This window comes from Podarcis melisellensis (genome assembly GCF_964234715.1).
Source record: "Podarcis melisellensis genome assembly, chromosome: 10".
NCBI classification, from domain to species: Eukaryota; Metazoa; Chordata; class Lepidosauria; order Squamata; family Lacertidae; genus Podarcis; species Podarcis melisellensis.
The window spans coordinates 53,216,343-53,236,093 of record NC_138542.1 but is presented as its reverse complement, the minus strand read 5'-3'; the positions used below and the strand labels follow the sequence as shown (position 1 = coordinate 53,236,093).

General features: G+C 44.4%; 1 protein-coding gene and 1 long non-coding RNA gene across 5 annotated transcripts in view; one reads left to right on the top strand and one right to left on the bottom strand.

Annotated features, from left to right (window-relative positions):
• The window catches only part of TBXAS1 (thromboxane A synthase 1), a 210,218-nt gene that overhangs the window by 110,092 nt on the left and 80,375 nt on the right, over positions 1–19,751 (top strand). For all 4 annotated transcript variants that reach the window (XM_081928286.1, XM_081928283.1, XM_081928284.1 and 1 more), the window contains exon 6: positions 10,286–10,402. In XM_081928286.1, coding sequence (XP_081784412.1) covers positions 10,286–10,402 — 117 coding nt within the window. The remainder of the gene's footprint in view (positions 1–10,285; positions 10,403–19,751) is intronic.
• LOC309379364 overlaps positions 1–19,751 on the bottom strand; it is a 401,215-nt gene that overhangs the window by 329,753 nt on the left and 51,711 nt on the right. The window lies entirely within an intron of this gene.

Genomic DNA, 19,751 nt, shown 5'->3' with positions numbered 1-19,751 from the left:
CTTTCCTCTTCCTTTCCCCCAACAGCTCCTGCCATCCCTTGCCATTCCTTTCTTTGTGGGCAGACTCTGGCAAAGTGCCCTGGCTGTTGGCAGAGATAACATCTCTTGGCGCTCTTTCCCTCCTTCTTCCGCCCTTCACTGGGATTTGAAACTGCGCGCGCCCGCGCTGTTCCAACTTCCATCGGCTCTGCCGGCGGGAAAGATGGCTCTGGAATGTCTGGAATGCGGAACTCCCTCCAACGGTCTCCTTTCCCTTCCCGCCTTTCCAAAGCCCTCGCCTCCTGGCGCGCTCCTATGGCCAGCGCAGATTTGGTTAATTGGTCCATAGACTCCGCCCTGGGCCCCCGGGAAAGCTCATCTTTGACGGTTGAAGAAAGCCCCTCTTCGAAAAGCATTTGGATGGGCTCCGCCGATAGGTCCCACCCCAATTTATGAATCAGCATAGTAAATTCAGTCCAGTACTCACGGACAGATCTGCTTCCTTGCTGGCAAGCCATTAACTGCCTTCGCACCACCCCCTGCTCAATATCGCTGGAAAACATCAGGTCCATGGCACGAAAAAACTTCCTCGTGTCCTTTAAGATCTCATTATTCGCTGCCATCAGGGGTCTAACCCAATCTTTCGCCCCGGATTCGAGATGGCCAATCACATACGCCACTCGCGATTCCTCGTCGGGGAAGTCATCAAACTGCAAGTTTAGAGCGTATTGCATCTCTGTTCTAAAGGCATGATAGTTCCTGGGATCCCCCCCGAATTTCTGCACCAATCCTGGTACCTTTCTGGCGAGCGGGGTGGTTTTCTCCTTTCCCTTTTCTGCATCCTGAGCCCTCCTCTCCTCAAGCCTCGCCGTTTGCAGCGCCAACTGGATCTCCAACGCTCTGTACCTTTCTTCCAGGCTTGGACCCCCTCCAGCTGCTCCTGCACCCCCGGTTCCGGCTGGGTTGCTCATGATGCTTCTCTCTGCACAAGCTGGCTTTCGGTGACTTTCGGATTGCTGTGATGGGACGATGAGCTGCTTGTGCGTAAAATGCAAGTCCCTCAGAGTTTGATCAGGTTTTCAAACCTCTGCCTGTGACGGAGCCCCTCCAGCATGGCTGCGTCAATCACTAGTAGAATCCGAAAGTGGCTGCTTTCGGAAACGTTTCCAACATAAAAGCTCCTTAACGGAAACACGTCGTCTGGCCTCTCGGCGTGACAGTTTCCGTCGAGGTGTGGGTGTCCCTATAGGAGGTCCTGAGACCTCCCCACTGGTTTCGCTTGAAGCGTCTCTGAGCCATCCCTCCGACTCACTTTCCCTTGGAGTTCTTGCTCGCCCTCTACTGGTTCCCTCTTCCGCTGCTACTGCTCTCTCAACCTCAGGGAGCCTTTGCACCTGCGGCGCTTCAGATGTCAGTTCCCTGACAGGGACACACACACGCACACACACACGTCTCTTAATCCTCTTCCAGCAATTAGGTAAAGGTAAAGGGACCCCTGACCATTAGGTCCAGCCGTGACCGACTCTGGGGTTGTGGCGCTCATCTGGCTTTATTGGCTGAGGGAGCCAGCGTACAGTTTCCGGGTCATGTGGCCAGCATGACTAAGCCGCTTCTGGCGAACCAGAGCAGCACACGGAAACGCCATTTACCTTCCCGCCAGAGTGGTACCTATTTATCTACTTGCACTTTGACGTGCTTTCGAATTGCTAGGTTGGCAGGAGCTTCCAGCAATTAGGCTTGGGTGAACTTTCTGGAGAATACAGCTATGAAGACCAATAGAAGTCTTTTTTCAAGCCCAATTGCAGTTTTAGAGGGGCTGCACCTTGGCAGGGGAGGCCTAGAACAGTGGGAGGCTTATTCCAAACCTCATTTCTGCAGCAGAATGGGCAAGAAGATGGGGCCTTGCAGGTGCCAGGCAGCATCTCTGCTGGTGTGCCTGAGGGCACCATACTGGCAACCCATGCGTACTAGTGTAACATTGCCACTGCTACAAACATCTTTTGACAAGGAGACGGGGCATAAATCTTTCCATCATTTGGATTATAATGATGAGAAACAATTCATTTCACAGAAGCACTGTGAATTACTTCTTCCTATTAGGGAAGGAATGTGGAAGAAGGAACACTGTCTCTATTTATAAAACTTCCAAGCTGGGGAGCTGGAGTGTCAGGTTGATGTATTTCAGAATAGATGAAGACCTGCGAGTTGAGTGACTGAGAATATTTGCAAGACAAGCTGCTGATCATGAGCTGCACAAAGTTAACATCATTACTGCAGCATTACAGGGGAACGTGCTGGCTGACAAACTAGGCTGCCTGAATGAGGCCAAGTGTACTTTTTATAGGCACAGGAACAGTGCTGGTGAGCATTGCGAATGTGGTGTGTAGGCCTTCTGGGCAGCAACATACTTATGAAACATTGAAACTCCAGTGGAATTACTTGGGAAGATCACCTCACTTCATTTATCAGCTATTGGAGGCCCTGTTGTAACTCTCGTCACTTAAAGGCAGAGACCAGGTTTTCAGTGCCCTGCGTAGCATATTTGAGTATATGCCATCAGATGAAAAGGAGTTTATTTTTGATTATTTGAATACATGAGGAGGACTAGACCACAAGTAATGGGCCGCCATGTTTGTTAGCTATCATGGCATGGGCCTAGTCATCAAGAATGACCAGACCTCTAGGCATTTTCTATGGTGACACCAACACAATGGAATATATTGGAATCAGAAGTTTGTCTGGCCATTTTGGTGATTTACTTTAAACTTTTCCTTAAAAGCCATAGTCATGTGTCATGGTGTGCTTACCCTAACTCCAGACAAAACTCCTCTAAGCTGAGGCAGTGAACATTTAGGTTTTGTCTGATCTGTAATGACTGTTGACTTGCACCATACAGAAGATTACAACAGGCCTTATTGACTTGGCTTACAGGTAGATGCTTATATCCTTTTCACACCTGTTGAGGCCGAGGGAGCTGAAAGGTCTTCATTGAACTTGATTTTAAACCAAAACTTTTTTGAATCATTAGACTTTGCTAATTAAGTGCTGCGACTCCCATTAAATTTAATTCATCTGAAACATGGACACCTTTTGTGAATTCCTAAGTATGGATTAAAAAGGTTAGGCGCTCTTCTTTGAAAATCTTGACATTAATGTATAATTCTCTACTCAACTTTTCTACTCTATTAGTGTCCTTATTTTACACAGCCTGGCATAGCTCATTTAATTTTTCAGTTATTTTTTAGAATTACTTCATATATTTTATGAAACTTGCTACCGTTATTGGCAACCTGCAAGTTCAATGAAACAAGTTTTACAGTCCTCTAAAAAAAAATTATTTGTGTCAAAACTAAGTCTTCTATCATTAGCAGGGAAATGTGATAATCTTTTGATCTGGCTAAATCTATCCATTACAATAATACCAGTTAATTTTAAGCTTTGTTTGATGATTTGCTTTCATAGGGATTATCACATTATTTTGTTTTGGGCTTGACCATTTAATTATTCTATTTTTGTAGTTCTGTAGCCATAGGTCTTCACATACTGTGGGACTTCAAGAAAGGTTTTGTTGTGAAATACCTAATGCAGTGCACTGCATATAAATAATGTTAATATAAATATTAATAATAATACACTGCTTTTAATTCTGCTAGCTAAAGGGCAATAATGGACGCCAGTTCTGACACCCTAAAATGATGTGCTCTGAGGAAAATAAAGTAGAAAACCCCAAATCCTATAGAAGAAGAAAAACAACAACAGATTAACTAAAAACATTTCTTTCTGTATTTTGCTCTTCTATCTAGATGTACCATATTTGCTTCTTTGTTACGAAGTTACACTTTATGGAGTAAGGCTGCAAAACATTTTCCCGGGAGTAAGTCCCACTGAGCTCAGTGGGGCTTACCTCTGAGTAGCATGGGATTGTACAGACAAGCCTGAATCCAGAGTTACTTATAACACTCTGAGGCAGCATCCTCCAACTTTGATGCCCTCCAGATGTTTTATACTGCAGTGCCTATCACCCTGGCCCTGACCATTCACCTTGCTGGCTGGGACTGAGGGATGTTGTAGTTCAAAACATCTGGAAGACACTCAGTTAGGAAAGGCTTCCGGGATGCTTCCACCAAATTATACTGCAGTTACTCCAGAGTAACTCCGGAACTGTGTGCTTCCCCCAACTCTCTTTGGCATATTCTTCTGTCTATTGCTATCATATGCCTTCAGCTCGATTGAAGATGGTGTGTATATCCATTCAAGGAGTGACGGGAGTCTGTTCAACCTAGCACATTTCCACACCAAGACAAAAGTGTGGTGGGTCCTTATCTGAGAGACATTGTTTGCAGATGATACAGCCTTGACAGCACACTCCAAGGAAGCTCTACAGAGACTCATCAGCCGTACAGCCCAAGTCTGCAGGGAGTTCAGCCTCACCATCAGCCTAATGAAGACCAGCAGCTTGGGTCAGGACATGGCCAGCACTCCACGCATTAGCAATGGTGACCACACACTTGAGGTGATAGATGATATTGTCTCCCTGGGCTCCCCCATAACCAACAACAACTCCATTGATGCTGAGCTGGACAAGCACATTGGTCAGGCAGCTATGACAATGACTCATCTCTCCGAAGGTATAGGAGAATGTGATGCTAATGACCAATACCAAGATGAAGGTCTACCAGGCTTGCGTGTTGAGCACGCTGCCTAATGGTAGTGAGACGTAGGCAGCTTACACACACCAAGAGTAACACCTCAGTGGGCATCACATGAAAGGGCAGAGTCTCAAACAAAGATGTGCTCTCCCAAGTCCACATTCCAAGCATGTTTGCACACCTGTCTCAGTGTGCATGCCCTGTCTCAGTGACGTCTACGCTGGCTTAGTCATGTCTACAGAATGAAAGTTGGTAGGATCCCTAAGGACGTGCTCAACAGGGGGCTGGCTTCAGGCAGGGTACATCTGCATCAGCACAACCAGACACCTTCATCTACCCCAGCTGCAACAAAGTATGTCTCTCCAGTATTGGTTTCTACAGCCACAGCAGGCGCTGTAATTCTCCAATGGTGTGACTTCACCCCAAAGGTGCACTCTTCCAGCGTCCCCCAAGACAGATGGATGGCAACCAACCAGTACTCCAGTGCCATTTCCTACTTTTCAGTTTATGTCTGCATTGAATAGCTAACTGTAGGGGATGGGTTGATAGTTATGTGTTTGGTGTACTAGTTTAGAGCTATATCATCTCTATAATTTAATATTCAGAGTCTTAAGCAACACATCCTTCCCCTCTTTTAATTCCTCTCCAAGAAACTTTGGTGGGGTGTGTTTGTGAAGATTTAGCTGCTGATGGAATTCAGCAGAAATTAGTGAGGCAATTACCTTTTTTTTGGCCTCAGCTAATACAAAGTTCTATCTTTGTTGGAATTTAGTAAACTTTTTTTGTAAATCAGGTATCTTTATTAATGGGCTAGTGAATAATACACTGTATAAATACTTCTATTATGTTGGTGGGTATTACTTTGGGAAGGAAAGAGGAAAGAACTTCAGCTGTTTGAAGAAAGATTTATTTCAGGCCTGATGTGTTTTGAAATAATTCTTCTTTGGGGGCAGATTTTGTATAGCAATTTCTATCAAGTAAATAAACCACGATAGCAACTCCAATTGATTATTCCAAATTGCCTAGGGCCTGACATAAATCTTTGTTCAAGCACCTGAAGTTTTTCCCCATCTACTTCCACTGTGTTTCCACAGTTTTGTGATGATTCTTTGTGTGTATGTGTATTACTTTGGACATCCGTCCTAAATGTATATGTAAACTATTTCAGCTAAAACATTAGCTGAGCCAAGCACACCTCCATTCCATCTCTTTATCACAAACACCATTGTATCCTAGCTGTTGAGCTCCAGCCCCACTTTGCTCCAGTGACAGTATATACATACTTTCCAATGTTTTCAGACCCCAAACCAGGATGTGCCTCTTCTGGGATGCACGCCCAGGTGAGTCATGTGACCCATGCCTTGCTCTCGCCTCCCCCCATGCATTTTGTGTGGGGCGGGGAGATCTCATGCAGCACCTAAGATCATGGCCCTGGAAGATGCATAGTGTAAGAGCACATCAGCCAGGATGGTCAGCACAATTTTGTACAAAGAAAGGGATGCCACATTTTTTTCTAGGGCACTTGGCAGGCGCACATATAGGGTGGGAGGACTACACTCTTCATCCATAATCAATGAGTGGCAACTGAAGAGGATGGGATGGGATTGATTGCATATCAAGGTTTGCTGTTTGATGGCAGGTGTGGATGGAGGTTGAACTGGACTGCGTAATTCAGCTACCCTCATGGTGCACCTGCAGTGTGTTCAACTAAGACTGGCACAAACCGATGACATAATGGGTTTATGTGAGCTTCAGGGATCACTGAGCAGGCAGACCACGATGTCAGCCCTTTGGGTCTGGCCTTACCCTGCCTTACAGTTGTTAAGTAGTGGTGTCAGCCTCCAGGGATGGTGGAGAAATCTGATTCAGATCACAAATTGTATCTATCAGATTTGCAGTTTTCAAAACAACGACAGCCATCCTTTGAAATTGGCCAAATTTTGCAATGCAGTTCTCCAACCAACCAATGTTTACAAAAATATTATTATTATTAGGTTAAAATATGCATAAAATAAGTACATTGTAGTGAAGATAGCATACAAAAGAAGAAATTGCTTGCAAAAATATGTGCATTAGTCAAAACTGCATACGAAACTGTGCTTATTGGCATAAATTCTGAAATGCTGAAGAGCTTTCATGAGGATTTAAAACAAGCCTCAAATTGCTATAGAAATGTGAAGAACTGATCTGACCTGCTTGGCTTCAAGAACATGGTGGTCTCATGTGCCCTGAGACGGCTTCTTTTTCCCCCAGAGCAGGGGTTTTAGGTTTCTCTGGCTCATGTCCAACAATACCCAACCGCTCTACACTAATCATAAATTGATGAAGTATGCTACTGTATTTTGTAAAACGTGGTTTGCGTCTTTGGTTTTGCAAAACAAGTGTGGGGAACAAATACAGAAAATGAACTTTTGCATTCTGTCCAGCCATCTGGTTCATTGTAGTAGCAAGTGCTCCGAATTCTTCTTTTCAACCATCTCTTATTTGTAAGGTGTATGCCATTTACTGCTGGACTCTTGCCTCTTATAGCATTGCTATACAGTGGTACCTTGGGTTACAAACGCTTCAGGTTACAGATGCTTCAGGTTACAGACTCCACTAACCCAGAAATAGTACCTTGGGTTAAGAACTTTGCTTCAGGATGAGAACAGAAATCATGCTCCGGTGGCACAGCAGCAGCAGGAGGCCCTATTAGCTAAAGTGGTGCTTCAGGTTAAGAACAGTTTCAGGTTAAGAACAGACCTCCAGAACGAATTAAGTACTTAACCGGAGGTACCACTGTATCAGGGCTCATCTCGATGGGACATGAAAATAACTTATCACTTATAACTTATTTTCAGACAGGATTGATGGAAGTCAAAAATTTGAATAAGATGTATTAGTATGTTTAATTACGGTTGAAAATGATATGTTTAAAAAACTAATAATATATATATATATATATATATATATATATATATATATATATATATAAACTTATCATTCCCTTGGTAATGATGGGACATTGAATGCTGGCTGGAAAAGAAAAATGAAAAATTAGGGGAATGCAAAAGAGGGTACCCTAGAAAAGGGTGTGGCTGGCTTGAACCCTGAACAGGATCGCTCCTGTTAGGAAGGAGCATTTTGTTACATGTTTCACTTATTAATTTGTTGTTGTTACTGCTATAGCACCTTTAGTCTTTCTTTCAAGGAACTCAAAATCTAACATTTGACAGAGGTGAGGCAACAGTGGAAGGGCAACGAGATGGAGACAGAGATGAACAGGAGAAAAATATGTGTTTATTTTCATTAAACATCCTTTGAGTTACTTACAGTAGGATATGGAGACGTAGGACTTTTTCCTAAAGCCTTCACAGAAAAGATGGGCTTTGATGAGGGATTTGATGGGAATGAGCAGTTATAGAATATTCAGCCGATAAATCAGAATAATCACCTGACTGCAGGTGCCTTGAAAGAAGTGGGGAGAGAAAGAAGTGGCAGAGCACCGATTCTGATAATTTGTAGTCGCTTTCATGTGTTCAGAAATGCTCACTTAAAGCATTTTATATTTCTCTCTCTCCTCTGTGGAAGAGAAGGCTCTTCAATTCATCCTGCACTGAGGCACTTATCCCTGCACTGAGCTCAGTTTTGTCCTGGCCTGTGTGAAGCAATAACACACATTATGCAATGAACAGCAAAAGTGTTTGTGGTGAGATAAGGAAAGCTTGACAAATGCAGTGTTCAGTGTGGTATCAGGTCTGTGGGCTCTGTCCTTCAAAGAAGCCTGGGTCAGGGCTAGCCTGGCTAAGGTGTCAAGTTATTTGAGGGGTGGCACTGAAACCACTTATAAAAGGCACATCCCAGGATCCATTGCAGTCCAGGCATCTCCCACACACACACTTAGGTGTGTTCTACTTGCACATGACTGGACATGGTGCTGGGAAATTTATAAACAAATAGAATAATACCAGGAAATGGTGGGAGAGAGCTGGAGGGACCTCATGGCTCACGAGGAGACCCTCTCCAGAGCCCGAAGAGAATGTCGGTGAGGGAAGAGGAAACCCTGAAGAGACTTGAGGCACAGTGGGGCTTTTTTATAGGCTGCTCAGTCTCCCCTATTAACAGCTGATGTGCAGGGCTGCCGCTGCCACTTTCTCACACCTCCTCCAGCCTGCAGCCAGTTTACCTTCCTGCCAGAGCGGTATCTATTTATCTACTTGCACTTTGACATGAGGGACGCGGGTGGTGCTGTGGGTTAAACCACAGAGCCTAGGACTTGCCAATCAGAAGGTTGGCGGTTCGAATCCCCGCAACGGGGTGAGCTCCCGTTGCTCAGTCCCTGATCCTGCCAACCTAGCAGTTCGAAGCACTTCAAAGTGCAAGTAAATAAATAGGGAAGGTAAACGGCGTTTCCGTGTGCTGCTCTGGTTCGCCAGAAGCGGCTTAGTCATGCTGGCCACATGACCCGGAAGCTGTACGCTGGCTCCCTCGGCCAGTAAAGCGAGATGAGCGCCGCAACCCCAGAGTCGGCCATGACTGGACCTACTGGTCAGGGCTCTCTTTACCTTTACCTTTACTTTGATATGCTTTCGAACTGCTAGGTTGGCAGGAGAGGGGACCAAGCAACGGGAGCTCACCCTCTCGCAGGGATTCAAACTGTCGACCTTCTGATCGGCAAGCCCAAGGCTCTGTGCTTTAACCCACAGTGCCACCCGCATCCCTGCCTCCCATGTAAGTATGCCTATATTGCAAAGGATGCTCAGGTGCAGCTACTGGATCACATGTGGGCATGACTTGAGATCGGTACCCGAGCATTCTCTCTGTAGCATTGCGAAGGATTCTGGGTGGACCTCTTAGATCAGGGGTGGGGATTCTCGGGCTGTGGGTCAGATGTGGCCCTTTGGGCCCTTCTCTATCTGGGCCATTCTCCAAGCTGCACCCTTCTCCAGCCACACATGCTCTCCTAGCCGGCCCAGTTGTGCTGCCACACACTGCCCTTCCTCCCTGGGCTGCTGCTCTGTCAGCAGGTGAGCAGCAGTGCAACCTTTGAATGGGAGAAGAAATATTGTGTGGCCACATTAGGAGTTGACGAGTGTGATTTCGGAGGACATCAGTGCCACTGTTCCAGGGGCTCCCTGAAGACTTATGCCAGCTGGTTGTAGAGCGCACTTTTGTTCCACAGGCACTTGGAGTGTTCTTGGATGTTCACCCAACATGCGCCAGATCCCTGCAGATACAATGAGTCTATTCTGAGCTAATCTCTTGACCAGCTGCATGTAGCTCAGTTGGTAAATCTCAAGGTTAATCTCAAGGTTGTGGGTTCGAGCTCCACATTGGGCAAAAGATTCCTGCATTGCAGAGGGTTGGACCAGATGGCCCTCGTGGTCCCTTCCAACGAGGGATGGAAGCTTCTTGGCTCGCTTTCAGGTGTACTGGAGTGTCCCTGGGAAAGATACGTCTGTCTTTCTGCGGTGCCTTTTCTAGCAACATGCAACATACTGAGTTTTGCAGAAAATGCCATGTAGACACTCTCTAAGAGTGCTGGAATCTGAATGTTATCTTAGTTTTTCACTATTTAACGGCTTTTGTCTTTTCCGGTGATAAATAGTTCAATTTCTATTAAAAAGAGATGGATTTTTTGTTTTTAAATGTACTTGTCTGTCTCTTCCTTCAATTAGACTCCAGTCTTGGCTTCTAAGCCTGTTGCAGACAGCCTCCTCATGCTGCGTGACAAGAGGTGGAAAGATGTCCGAAGCCTGCTGACCCCTGTCTTCGGTGCTGCAAAGACGAAAGAGGTAAGATGAAGGAGCAGGTGCTGCGATTCCATGTACAAGAAGCTTTTCTTTTTCTTCTTGTTGGATGTTTCCCAAGTGTGTGATGTTTAGATGACTGTGTAATTAATGGCTGTCAGTCATCCACTGACAAACTGTTTAATGCCTCGCTGCTTTGCCTATGTAAAGTCATTGCTTCTTTTGGGGGGCAGAAGGGGTTTTGCTTTGTTTATCAGGCTGTTTATCAGAGAACCAAGTGTGAGTTTTCATTTGTGAATTCTTTGTCCCATTTGTCAACGCCAGGCATCCCCGAACTCAGCCCTCTGGATGTTTTGGGACTACAGTTCCCATCATCCCTGACCACTGGTCCTGTTAGCTAGGGATGATGGGAGTTGTAGTCCCAAAACATCTGGAGGGCCGAGTTTGGGGATGCCTGGTCTATGCTCTCTGAGAACCCAGTAAACTTTGGCTCCTGACGTCTCTACAGATTGCAAAGGAGCAAATTTTGTGACACTGGAAACCTGGAAATCTCCCAAGGGTACGAGAGCTGGAAAGCTAGGGCAGTTTGCAACCAGAGAGCAAGTTATGTAAAATAAAATTGCCCTGCATAGTTGGGATAGCAATATTTGGTTAGCATTCCTGGATTGTTTTGGTTAGAACTTGATGGTGATATTTCTCTCATTGCCTGCATTTTGGGGGGTCTGTCGTTTGTTTTTATATAACCGTTCAAGAATGCAATTGTGTGAGAGCAGGGAGCGGTGACTGGTTTGGGAGGTACTTCATTTGATGTAGTTTAGCATACCACGTCAATAGCATGTGTGGGAGGTCAAGGGACAATTATTTGGCATTATGAATAAAAGTCCATCTCCTCCAGATTGGTCTGCTCTGATTGACAGCTTCTTTAGGGCCTCAAGCAGAGGGGATTCTTTCCAGTAGTGGGTGGGGCAGGGATGCTTACCTGTTGTTGTACGCCATCCCAATCTCTCAACGGTGCAAGATTCCAGGGGTTCCAGCTGTGTTTCCTGTTGGAAATGAGACACAGCAGAGACAGTGGTGGAGGAGGGAGGGGTCCTATCCATTTGCTGTATCACGCAGAGTTCCTTTGATCCATTGGCTTTCCTAATGGCTCAGCACCCCAGGCTATATCCTGGACATAGGAAATTTTGCCTAGCTTGCTTAGCTCTTCACACATGTTATTTCCAGAGGATTTAGAAGTGTCTAGTACACAGCCTAATGCACAGAGTCTGGCTTAATAACATATTAGTCTGTCAACTCAGTTTTCACACTCCAGGCATTGATTAAATTCTAACACATGATGGACCTAGAACTTTAGGGTGACTTGCAACTACAAACTCATTACACTAATATTACTATTATAACATATTATATAAGTTGTTTGTTTTAAAGTTATTGTGATTTTTTTTTTAAAAAATGGATCAGATTGTTACTATTAATGTTTGATGTTTTATTATGTATTGGAAGCCACCCAGAATGGCTGGGGCAACCCAGCCAGATGGGAGGGGAATAGATAGATAAATAGATAGATTATTATTATTATTGTTATTATCCTCACTGATATTACTACAGTAAGTGTCAGGAACACTAATATTACTACAGGGTGGTTGTAAGGCTGGCAGCTAGACAGCCCCTGTGAACCACTTGGTATATTATTGTTCTCCTCATGCTCCTTTTAAAAACAGATGTGCACTTTCTCATTGTCTTGTATCTCATCATGTGTGCCAGTGTGTACTTCTATCTCATGAAAGTAGATCTATCAGGGTCTACTGGTAGATCTCTGGATGATTTTTGGTAGATGGGCAACAGTTCTGGGATTCCAGTTGTTTAACAATAGCAGCAGTAATAGGACCTTTCGCACCCAAATTAAGTTGCTGAAATGAAGGAAGTGAACCAGGAGTCGATTTTCATTTGAAAGGACTGTGAGCTCAGTTAAATCCTGGGACTGAAAACGTGTTCATTTAAAGAAACCCTGTTCTTTAATTTGAACTACATGTCTTTTGCACAAGGCTCTGGTTGGCAGATCTTGTTCTTGTAAGAAAGCAAAACCAAAATAGATCTGAGAAGCATGAAGTCTGCCCACCCACCGTCTAGCACATGACCAGTCCAGACAGTATAGCAGCTTCATGCATGCCAGCGGAGCATTCTCTTTTTCAGCTGTGGCAGAGTGGCTGTTTCCCCATATGATTGTGGGGCTCCATCTGCTGCATGCAGAGGACTCTGGATTGCAGCTTGCAGCTTCAAACTAAAACAGTAGCCATGGTTATAGCTTGCATGTACCCTGGTACAGTTCCATTGGCTCAATACCTATTTTATTCATACCAACACAGGAATGCTAATAGGAAATACACCTTTCTGGCAAAAGTGGAGTCCTGGGCAGTGCTGGTAATTTATTTTTGCTTTCATGAGTAACCTGACCTTAACTATTGCCTGCCACAGGAAAAAAAGTCTTTGTTGTCTCCCTTACTGATCATTGCAGAGTTATGAGCTTTCTTTCACATATAATGCACGCAACACTGAAACAGAGTGCATGTTTGTGTTTGATAGTTGTTATTTTTTTATTCTAATAGCAATGAGTTGCTAGAATATAACAGAGCTGCAAGGCAGATTCTTCAGACTGGACAGGAGTTAGCTTAGTATTCCAGTGTGGCTGTTTTCTCCATACATTTTTCAAGCAGTGTGAGACTCAATTTAGACTGCGACAAACTTCCAGCAACTCTTGATTAAAATCCAGAGTAATGCCTCAAAATTCATCCCCAAAAGGAAGGTGGAATTCTCTCCTTTTATAATTTTAGGCTCAAAAAGTAAACACGTTCCTCATTCCAGTGCCTGTTCTTCGGTTGTAAAAATTTTCCACTGGTCAGAAGCCTGTGTTGTTTTGACATGCTGCTGTCGAAATCCACAGTAGCATCTAAATGTGTCTGGCTCCTTTAGCTCTATAGGCAGCTGTTGCTTAGCAACACCAGCTGTCACCTCCTTATTATGGTAAATTCTAATTGGCCATAAGCCTGGCACGGACTCCTGATTAATCAGAACTGACAATATCATTGGTTATGCACCTAGACAACTGACTCTGTTTCCTCCCCCCCCCCCCCACACGTTTGATAGCAAATTTAATAAATCCTTAGGATTTTAAGGGTGTGTGAATGTGTTTGGGTGTGTGAACAATAAATCCAAAGGCCTCTTCAGTAAATGAGGCTGGGGGAGCCGAAAGAGAGAGTTTGGCAGAAATTAATCTCCCTTACTGTGGGTCATCATTGGCACAGGGAAAATCCTCTAGTTTTACTTCTGTTTTTATACCTAACGAAAGATAAGGCCCCTGGTATGTGCAGAGCAACCCCTGCCGGCATGAGTCAGACATACTTTAGCTGCACAAATGGTTCCTTGGACATTGTGCTTTGCAGGGATGGATGTCTGTGTTTCCTGAGTTAATTATTTAAAGGAGAGAAGGGAGCGCACACTGTTGGGTCTCATGCTGTATGGCTGTTCAGGGGCAGTACCAACTGCTAGCAAGGGAGAAAGAGCAGAGACTCGTACAAACTGTTGAAACAAGCAGCAGTGACAACAGCAGAGTCTTGTGGCACTTCAATATTTGTTATGGCATAAGCTTTGGTGAACTGGAGTCCACCGCATCAGATGCAGCAGGCACTCTAGTTCATGAAACCTTATGCCATAATAAATGTGTTACTCTTCAAGCTGCCACAGGACTCTTTTTCGGTGTTGCTGCCACAAGCTAACACAGCTCCCTCTCTGTAAACAGTTTGGGTTTTGTTCTTGTTGTGCTTGTTGTTCTTTTGTTACGGTAACAGTTCTATTCTTAGCTCCCTGTTTTAAATTAGGAATAGAGGAAGCTGCTTTATACTCATTCAGACTCTGGGTTCATCTAGCTCTGTATTGCTTACACTGACTGGCAGTGGCTCTCCAGGGTTTCCGGCAGGGGCCTACACCAGGCCTACCTGGAGATGTTGGGGATTGGAGCTGGAATCTCTTGCATGCAAAGTGGTAGATACTCTGCCATTGAGCTATTGCGCTATTGCCCCATTCCCCAATTCTGTGTATTTTGCCAGTCAACAGGATATTCTAGTTTGTAGCAAATGGGGGTCTCCCCTCCCTTTTGCCGTAAATACTGGCAACAGAGAGTGGAGAAACCAAAACAGTGATTCAAGCACACACCAAAGTATATCTGATGTGCCATTTTCTTCTTCTTTTCAGAAGCATTCAATTCCCCATGCAGAAAGACCCCACAAGTAACCACTACTTTTATTCTGGAGAGCCAGTGTGGTGTAGTGGTTAGGAGTGGTAGATTCGTAATCTGGGGAACCGGGTTCGCGTCTCTGCTCCTCCACGTGCAGCTTCTGGGTGACCTTGGGTTAGTCACACTTCTTTAAAAAGTCTCTCAGCCCCACTCACCTCACAGAGTGTTCGTTGTGGGGGAGGAAGGGAAAGGAGAATGTTAGCCACTTTGAGACTCCTTAGGGTAGTGATAAAGCGGGATATCAAAGCCAAACTACTATTCTTCTTCTTCTTCTTCTTCTTCTTCTTCTTCTTCTTCTTCTTCTTCTTCTTCTTCTTCTTCTTCTTCTTCTGCCAACATGAGTGAGATTGGTACTCACCTATGCTGCCTCCTGAAGCAGCCCTAAAAATGGTTTCTCCTCCTTTTTGTATCCCCCCCCCATTTTTCTGTTTTCTAAAATGCAGGTTTTACATTTGCAGGTTTAAGGAACCTTTTAATAGTGCTAATGCTGTATGAGGGAGCCTTTGCCATTTAAATTCAGGTGATATTATTGCCTGTTCCTGTCTAAAAACACTGTCCTGTATAGCAGTAGTGCTTATCTGAGTGACAAGAACATTAGACGTAAGAAGCAGAGGCGCCAAGCCAAAGGGGGCATTGTTGAGGGGAGGAGAAGAGAGGCATCGCTAGGGTAGGGGACAAATGTTGTCCTTGCACAGGGTGCCATATTGCCTAAGTCCATCCGTGTAGGAAGAGCCCTGCTAGGTTAGGTCAAAGGCCCATAGGGCCTCACCCTAGATGGTGCCAGTGGGAAGCTCACAAGCAAAACATGGCTGAAATAACCCACCATCCTTTCCCAGCAACTGGTATTCAGAATTAAGGATAGACTGCCTCTGATCCTGGAGGTAGAATATAGCCATCATGACCTTGAGCCATGGATAGCCTTATCTCTGTTAATTTCCCTTTTAAAGCCTTATAAATTGGTGCCCATCACCACATAATGATCATCACCTTGTTGAAGTGATGGCACTATCCACACATGTAAGAGGGTGGCATCAGCAGACTCAGGGATACTCTGAACTTTACAGAAGTACACTCCCCCCCCCCCAAATCTGTAGGACAAAAAACACCCCTATGAGGACTGAGCATCCTCAGAAGCCACTAAATGCTGCATCTATGGGGCATGAGAAATGGGGGGGGGGTATGGGGAAGTGAAAAGGATTTATCCTAAACGAAGGCATGTCTGGCTGGCTTGAGCACTGCATAGCAGCACTCCACACTCCCACAATTTGTTGATAGTCCCACCTATCTAAAACTTTTTCTAAATGAAACTTCTCTATTAAAAAAATGTATGAAGACTAAATATGAACTGATCTGTCACAGGGTGTGAGTATTTTCCTGTTCATTTGAACCAAGAAACTCAGCTCTTATGATCTGCATTTATACGTACACATTTTTGGCAACGTGAAACACCACAATGTGTCTTAAAGCAGAAGTATAGCTGAGGGTTGTGGTTTGAGGAGTTTTAACTCCTCTCATTTTGCCTGGCTACTACTTGGTTTAGAAGCCAACCCCAAATTTCTCCCCCAAAATCAATATTTGTCCATTTCTGTAATTCCTCCCCTCTCTTTTATCCTCTTGCTGTCAATCGCTCCTGCTGTAGCTAAACTAACTTCTACAAAAACTGATGAAGTGCTTATGTCTATCTCTCTCACACACACATGCTTAAAAATTTGTGGTTTTGTTCTCAGTGTTCATACTTATGAATTGGTGCAATCAGCTTTTATCCCTTCCTACCTATCTTGGTCAAAAGAACTCAAGTGACATGGGGTGGCGGTTTCTTTGACTCATGGTGTGAAAGTGTTAAATGCTTGGCTCAGTACGTTCCATGGCTTGGGTTCAATACAGTACATTCTGTGGTTCAGGGGGGCAGGCTGTTCCTTATGCCAGCTCTTGAAATTGCACAAGGCAGTTAAACAGCATCATAAAGCCCTTTTCTCACTTAGCAATTCTTGCTTTTGTACTGTATAGAACAACTGGGGGGAGAGAGGGGCAGCATTCTGCCCTGCTTTTCAGTGGTTCATGCACAGCTTCTTTTCACCATTTTGTGTTGTGGCAACGTGCAGCGCAACACCAGACTGTTGCACCTTCAGACTAAACAGACTGAACAAATCCCAGTCGAAGCATGATTAAACGCTACATGGAGTTTAGAGTTTGGGGTGCAAACAAACAAACACAAAATTCTGTGAACCAAATGTGCTTATGGGTTCTATTTATGCAGCCCAATCTTTCTTTTTTCAGCCTTGCCTGCTGACCTAAGAAGGCAGAAGCCCGTCTGACACACTAATTGATGTGTTTTTTAGAACAGGCTCATGTGTGCAATGATTTTGACACGAACAAAGAAAATTTGAGGGGGGTACGCTGTTTCTTGAGCGTCCAGCCTATGCAACCAACACATACCCTGGCGATATGGTCTATAACTATCCTTCTTGAAACTCATTTTCTTTTCCTTTTATCCTTGACAGAGTAGAGGCGAGGCAGTAAAGCAGCTTGCTTGGTTTAAAACATAGAAACATTTCTTCACTACTCTGTGAACCAGCCAGTCATCACTCTTGCACAAATGTAGCTTTCTATGATAGAAATCAACTGAAGCCGTGTTGCCAAGCAGGTAGAATCTTCTGTGGGCGTAGGAGATATTTTGTTTAGAGCCTCAAGTTGGCAGATCCTAAAGGCCCCCATCTTGCTTCTCCCCACACACCCTGCCACAGCCTCCATAAGGGTATGCTGTTACTAGGAAATCCACAAAACATGCTTGTGGAATTTTACTTCCTTTGCTGTTGGGTTAAAAACAAGTACTGGCAGAAGCCAAGCATGGAAAGTTTCAACCAGAAAGGTTAAAGTTTGACAATAACATGGGGGAACAGAAAACAGCGAATTGTGAAAAGTTGAGCAACCTTCGTAACAGGAACGATGAGGCATGTTGGCTTTGCAAAGCAAATAATATTTATCTTCCAAACTTTCCCAAGGATTTCAAAGCATTAGAAGGAAGATAAGCTTATGAAGAGATAGAGGAGTATTTATTTGTTGGACCTATATTCATATGAAGGGTGGGGAACCTGTGCCCCCCCCCCAGATTCCAGTTTCCTTCAGCCCTAGCCAGCATGTTCAGCAATGATGGGAGGTGTAGTCCAACTCTTCCCTACCCTTAATTTATTCACTACTTTATCAGTAATTCCTCCCCATCATGGTTCAGGCAATAAAATACCCAGCATTAAAAACACAAATATATGAGCTGCTTGAAAAAGAATTAAAAAGGAATCATGAATGCAATCCTAGAAGCAGCAGGAAGATACAAATAACACAGTTTCTGAGTTTAAAAGCCTAAGGAAATAAAATGTTATTTTACCTGGCACCTAAAACTTCAGAGTGCATGTCTGCGTGGGGTTGCCATATGTCCTCTTTTTCCAGGACACAACCTCTTTTTCATGGGTAGAGTTGTCATAGCAATCCATAGTTAAAAGTAGAAGTTGGCAAATGTGCCCTCTTTTTTGCTCTTCAAAATATGGCAACCCTACGCAGTCCCAGGCATTGCAAAGAGAGGGGGGGGCATTGCAAAGCCAGGACACCAGTGTGAAGAAGGCCTACTTCCTGGTCCCCACTGAAGCATCATCGTCAGCATCAGTCCTAAGTCCTCAGAGCACTTTTTAAAAATTTACCGTATATCCTGCCCTTCCTGTTAAAGGAGCCCAGGATGGCAAGCATATCAGTGCTAAAGTAATGCAATTTAAAACGTCTAAAATCAATTCCATATATGTAAATATGTGTATGTAAAAAGGGGAAAACAATTCCAGTAGACATGCAGACTGGGATAGAGATCTCTGCTTAAAAGACTTATTGAAAAAGGAAGGTCTTTATGAGGCGCCAGAAAGTCAGTAGAGACTGTGCCTGTCTAATATTTAATGGGAAGGCATTCCAAAGGGCAGGTGCCACTACACTACACACAGTATCACAATAACCCTTACAACTGCTGGGTGAGTTAAGTCACATGATTATCCCTGTGCCACAATTTTTTAGAGGGTTTAAGACAGAAAGGTATTGGCTTTCCTAAGGCCACAAAACACATATGCTGCTACCACCCCCTATCTCTCTGCAAACTTGTAAAATAAAACTGGACGTTAACGATTAGATTAATATCTAACTGCAACCTACTAACTGCAACCTATTACTAAAATATTGCAATGTTAGAAATGGAAGGAAATACTGTTGATAATATATTCATAAATTCAGCCAGTACAGCTGCAGAAAATTAAGTCACGCCGGACACATTTCAGTACACATAAACCTGAGCGGCAGTACTGTTGACAGTTCAGTGCATAATATAGTTATGGCACAAAATATTCGGAGCAGAGTGATGGGTAAATGTATGTCTTCTGTGGCCTCAATATTTGGCTTTCCACAAATGAGTAGTAGGCATAAGTTATGCCTGGAACTGTCTCTTCTCTCCCTTCTCCATTATTTTGGCACCTGGTAAGAACCTATGGTTTTCCCAGTAGTGATGTATGGAAGTGAGAGCTGGACCATAAAGAAGGCTGATCGCCGAAGAATTGATGCTTTTGAATTATGGTGCTGGAGGAGACTCTTGAGAGTCCCATGGACTGCAAGAAGATCAAACCTCTCCATTCTTAAGGAAATCAGCCCTGAGTGCTCACTGGAAGGACAGATCGTGAAGCTGAGGCTTCAATACTTTGGCCACCTCATGAGAAGAGAAGACTCCCTGGAAAAGACCCTGATGCTGGGAAAGATGGAGGGCACAAGGAGAAGGGGACGACAGAGGACGAGATGGTTGGATAGTGTTCTCAAAGCTACCAGCATGAGTTTGACCAAACTGCGGGAGGCAGTGGAAGACAGGAGTGTCTGGCGTGCTCTGGTCCATGGGGTCACGAAGAGTCGGACACGACTAAACGACTAAACAACAACAAAAAACCTGGGCAGTTGAAGGATACTAGTCTTGGAAATAGGTACCCCGCTGTGCTATTTTAAAGGATTTTTAGGCCTAAGGATCTGTGGTTTTATAAACTATATGTGACTCACCCCCCCCCCCACTTGTGATATGAGTTTTTAATTGTG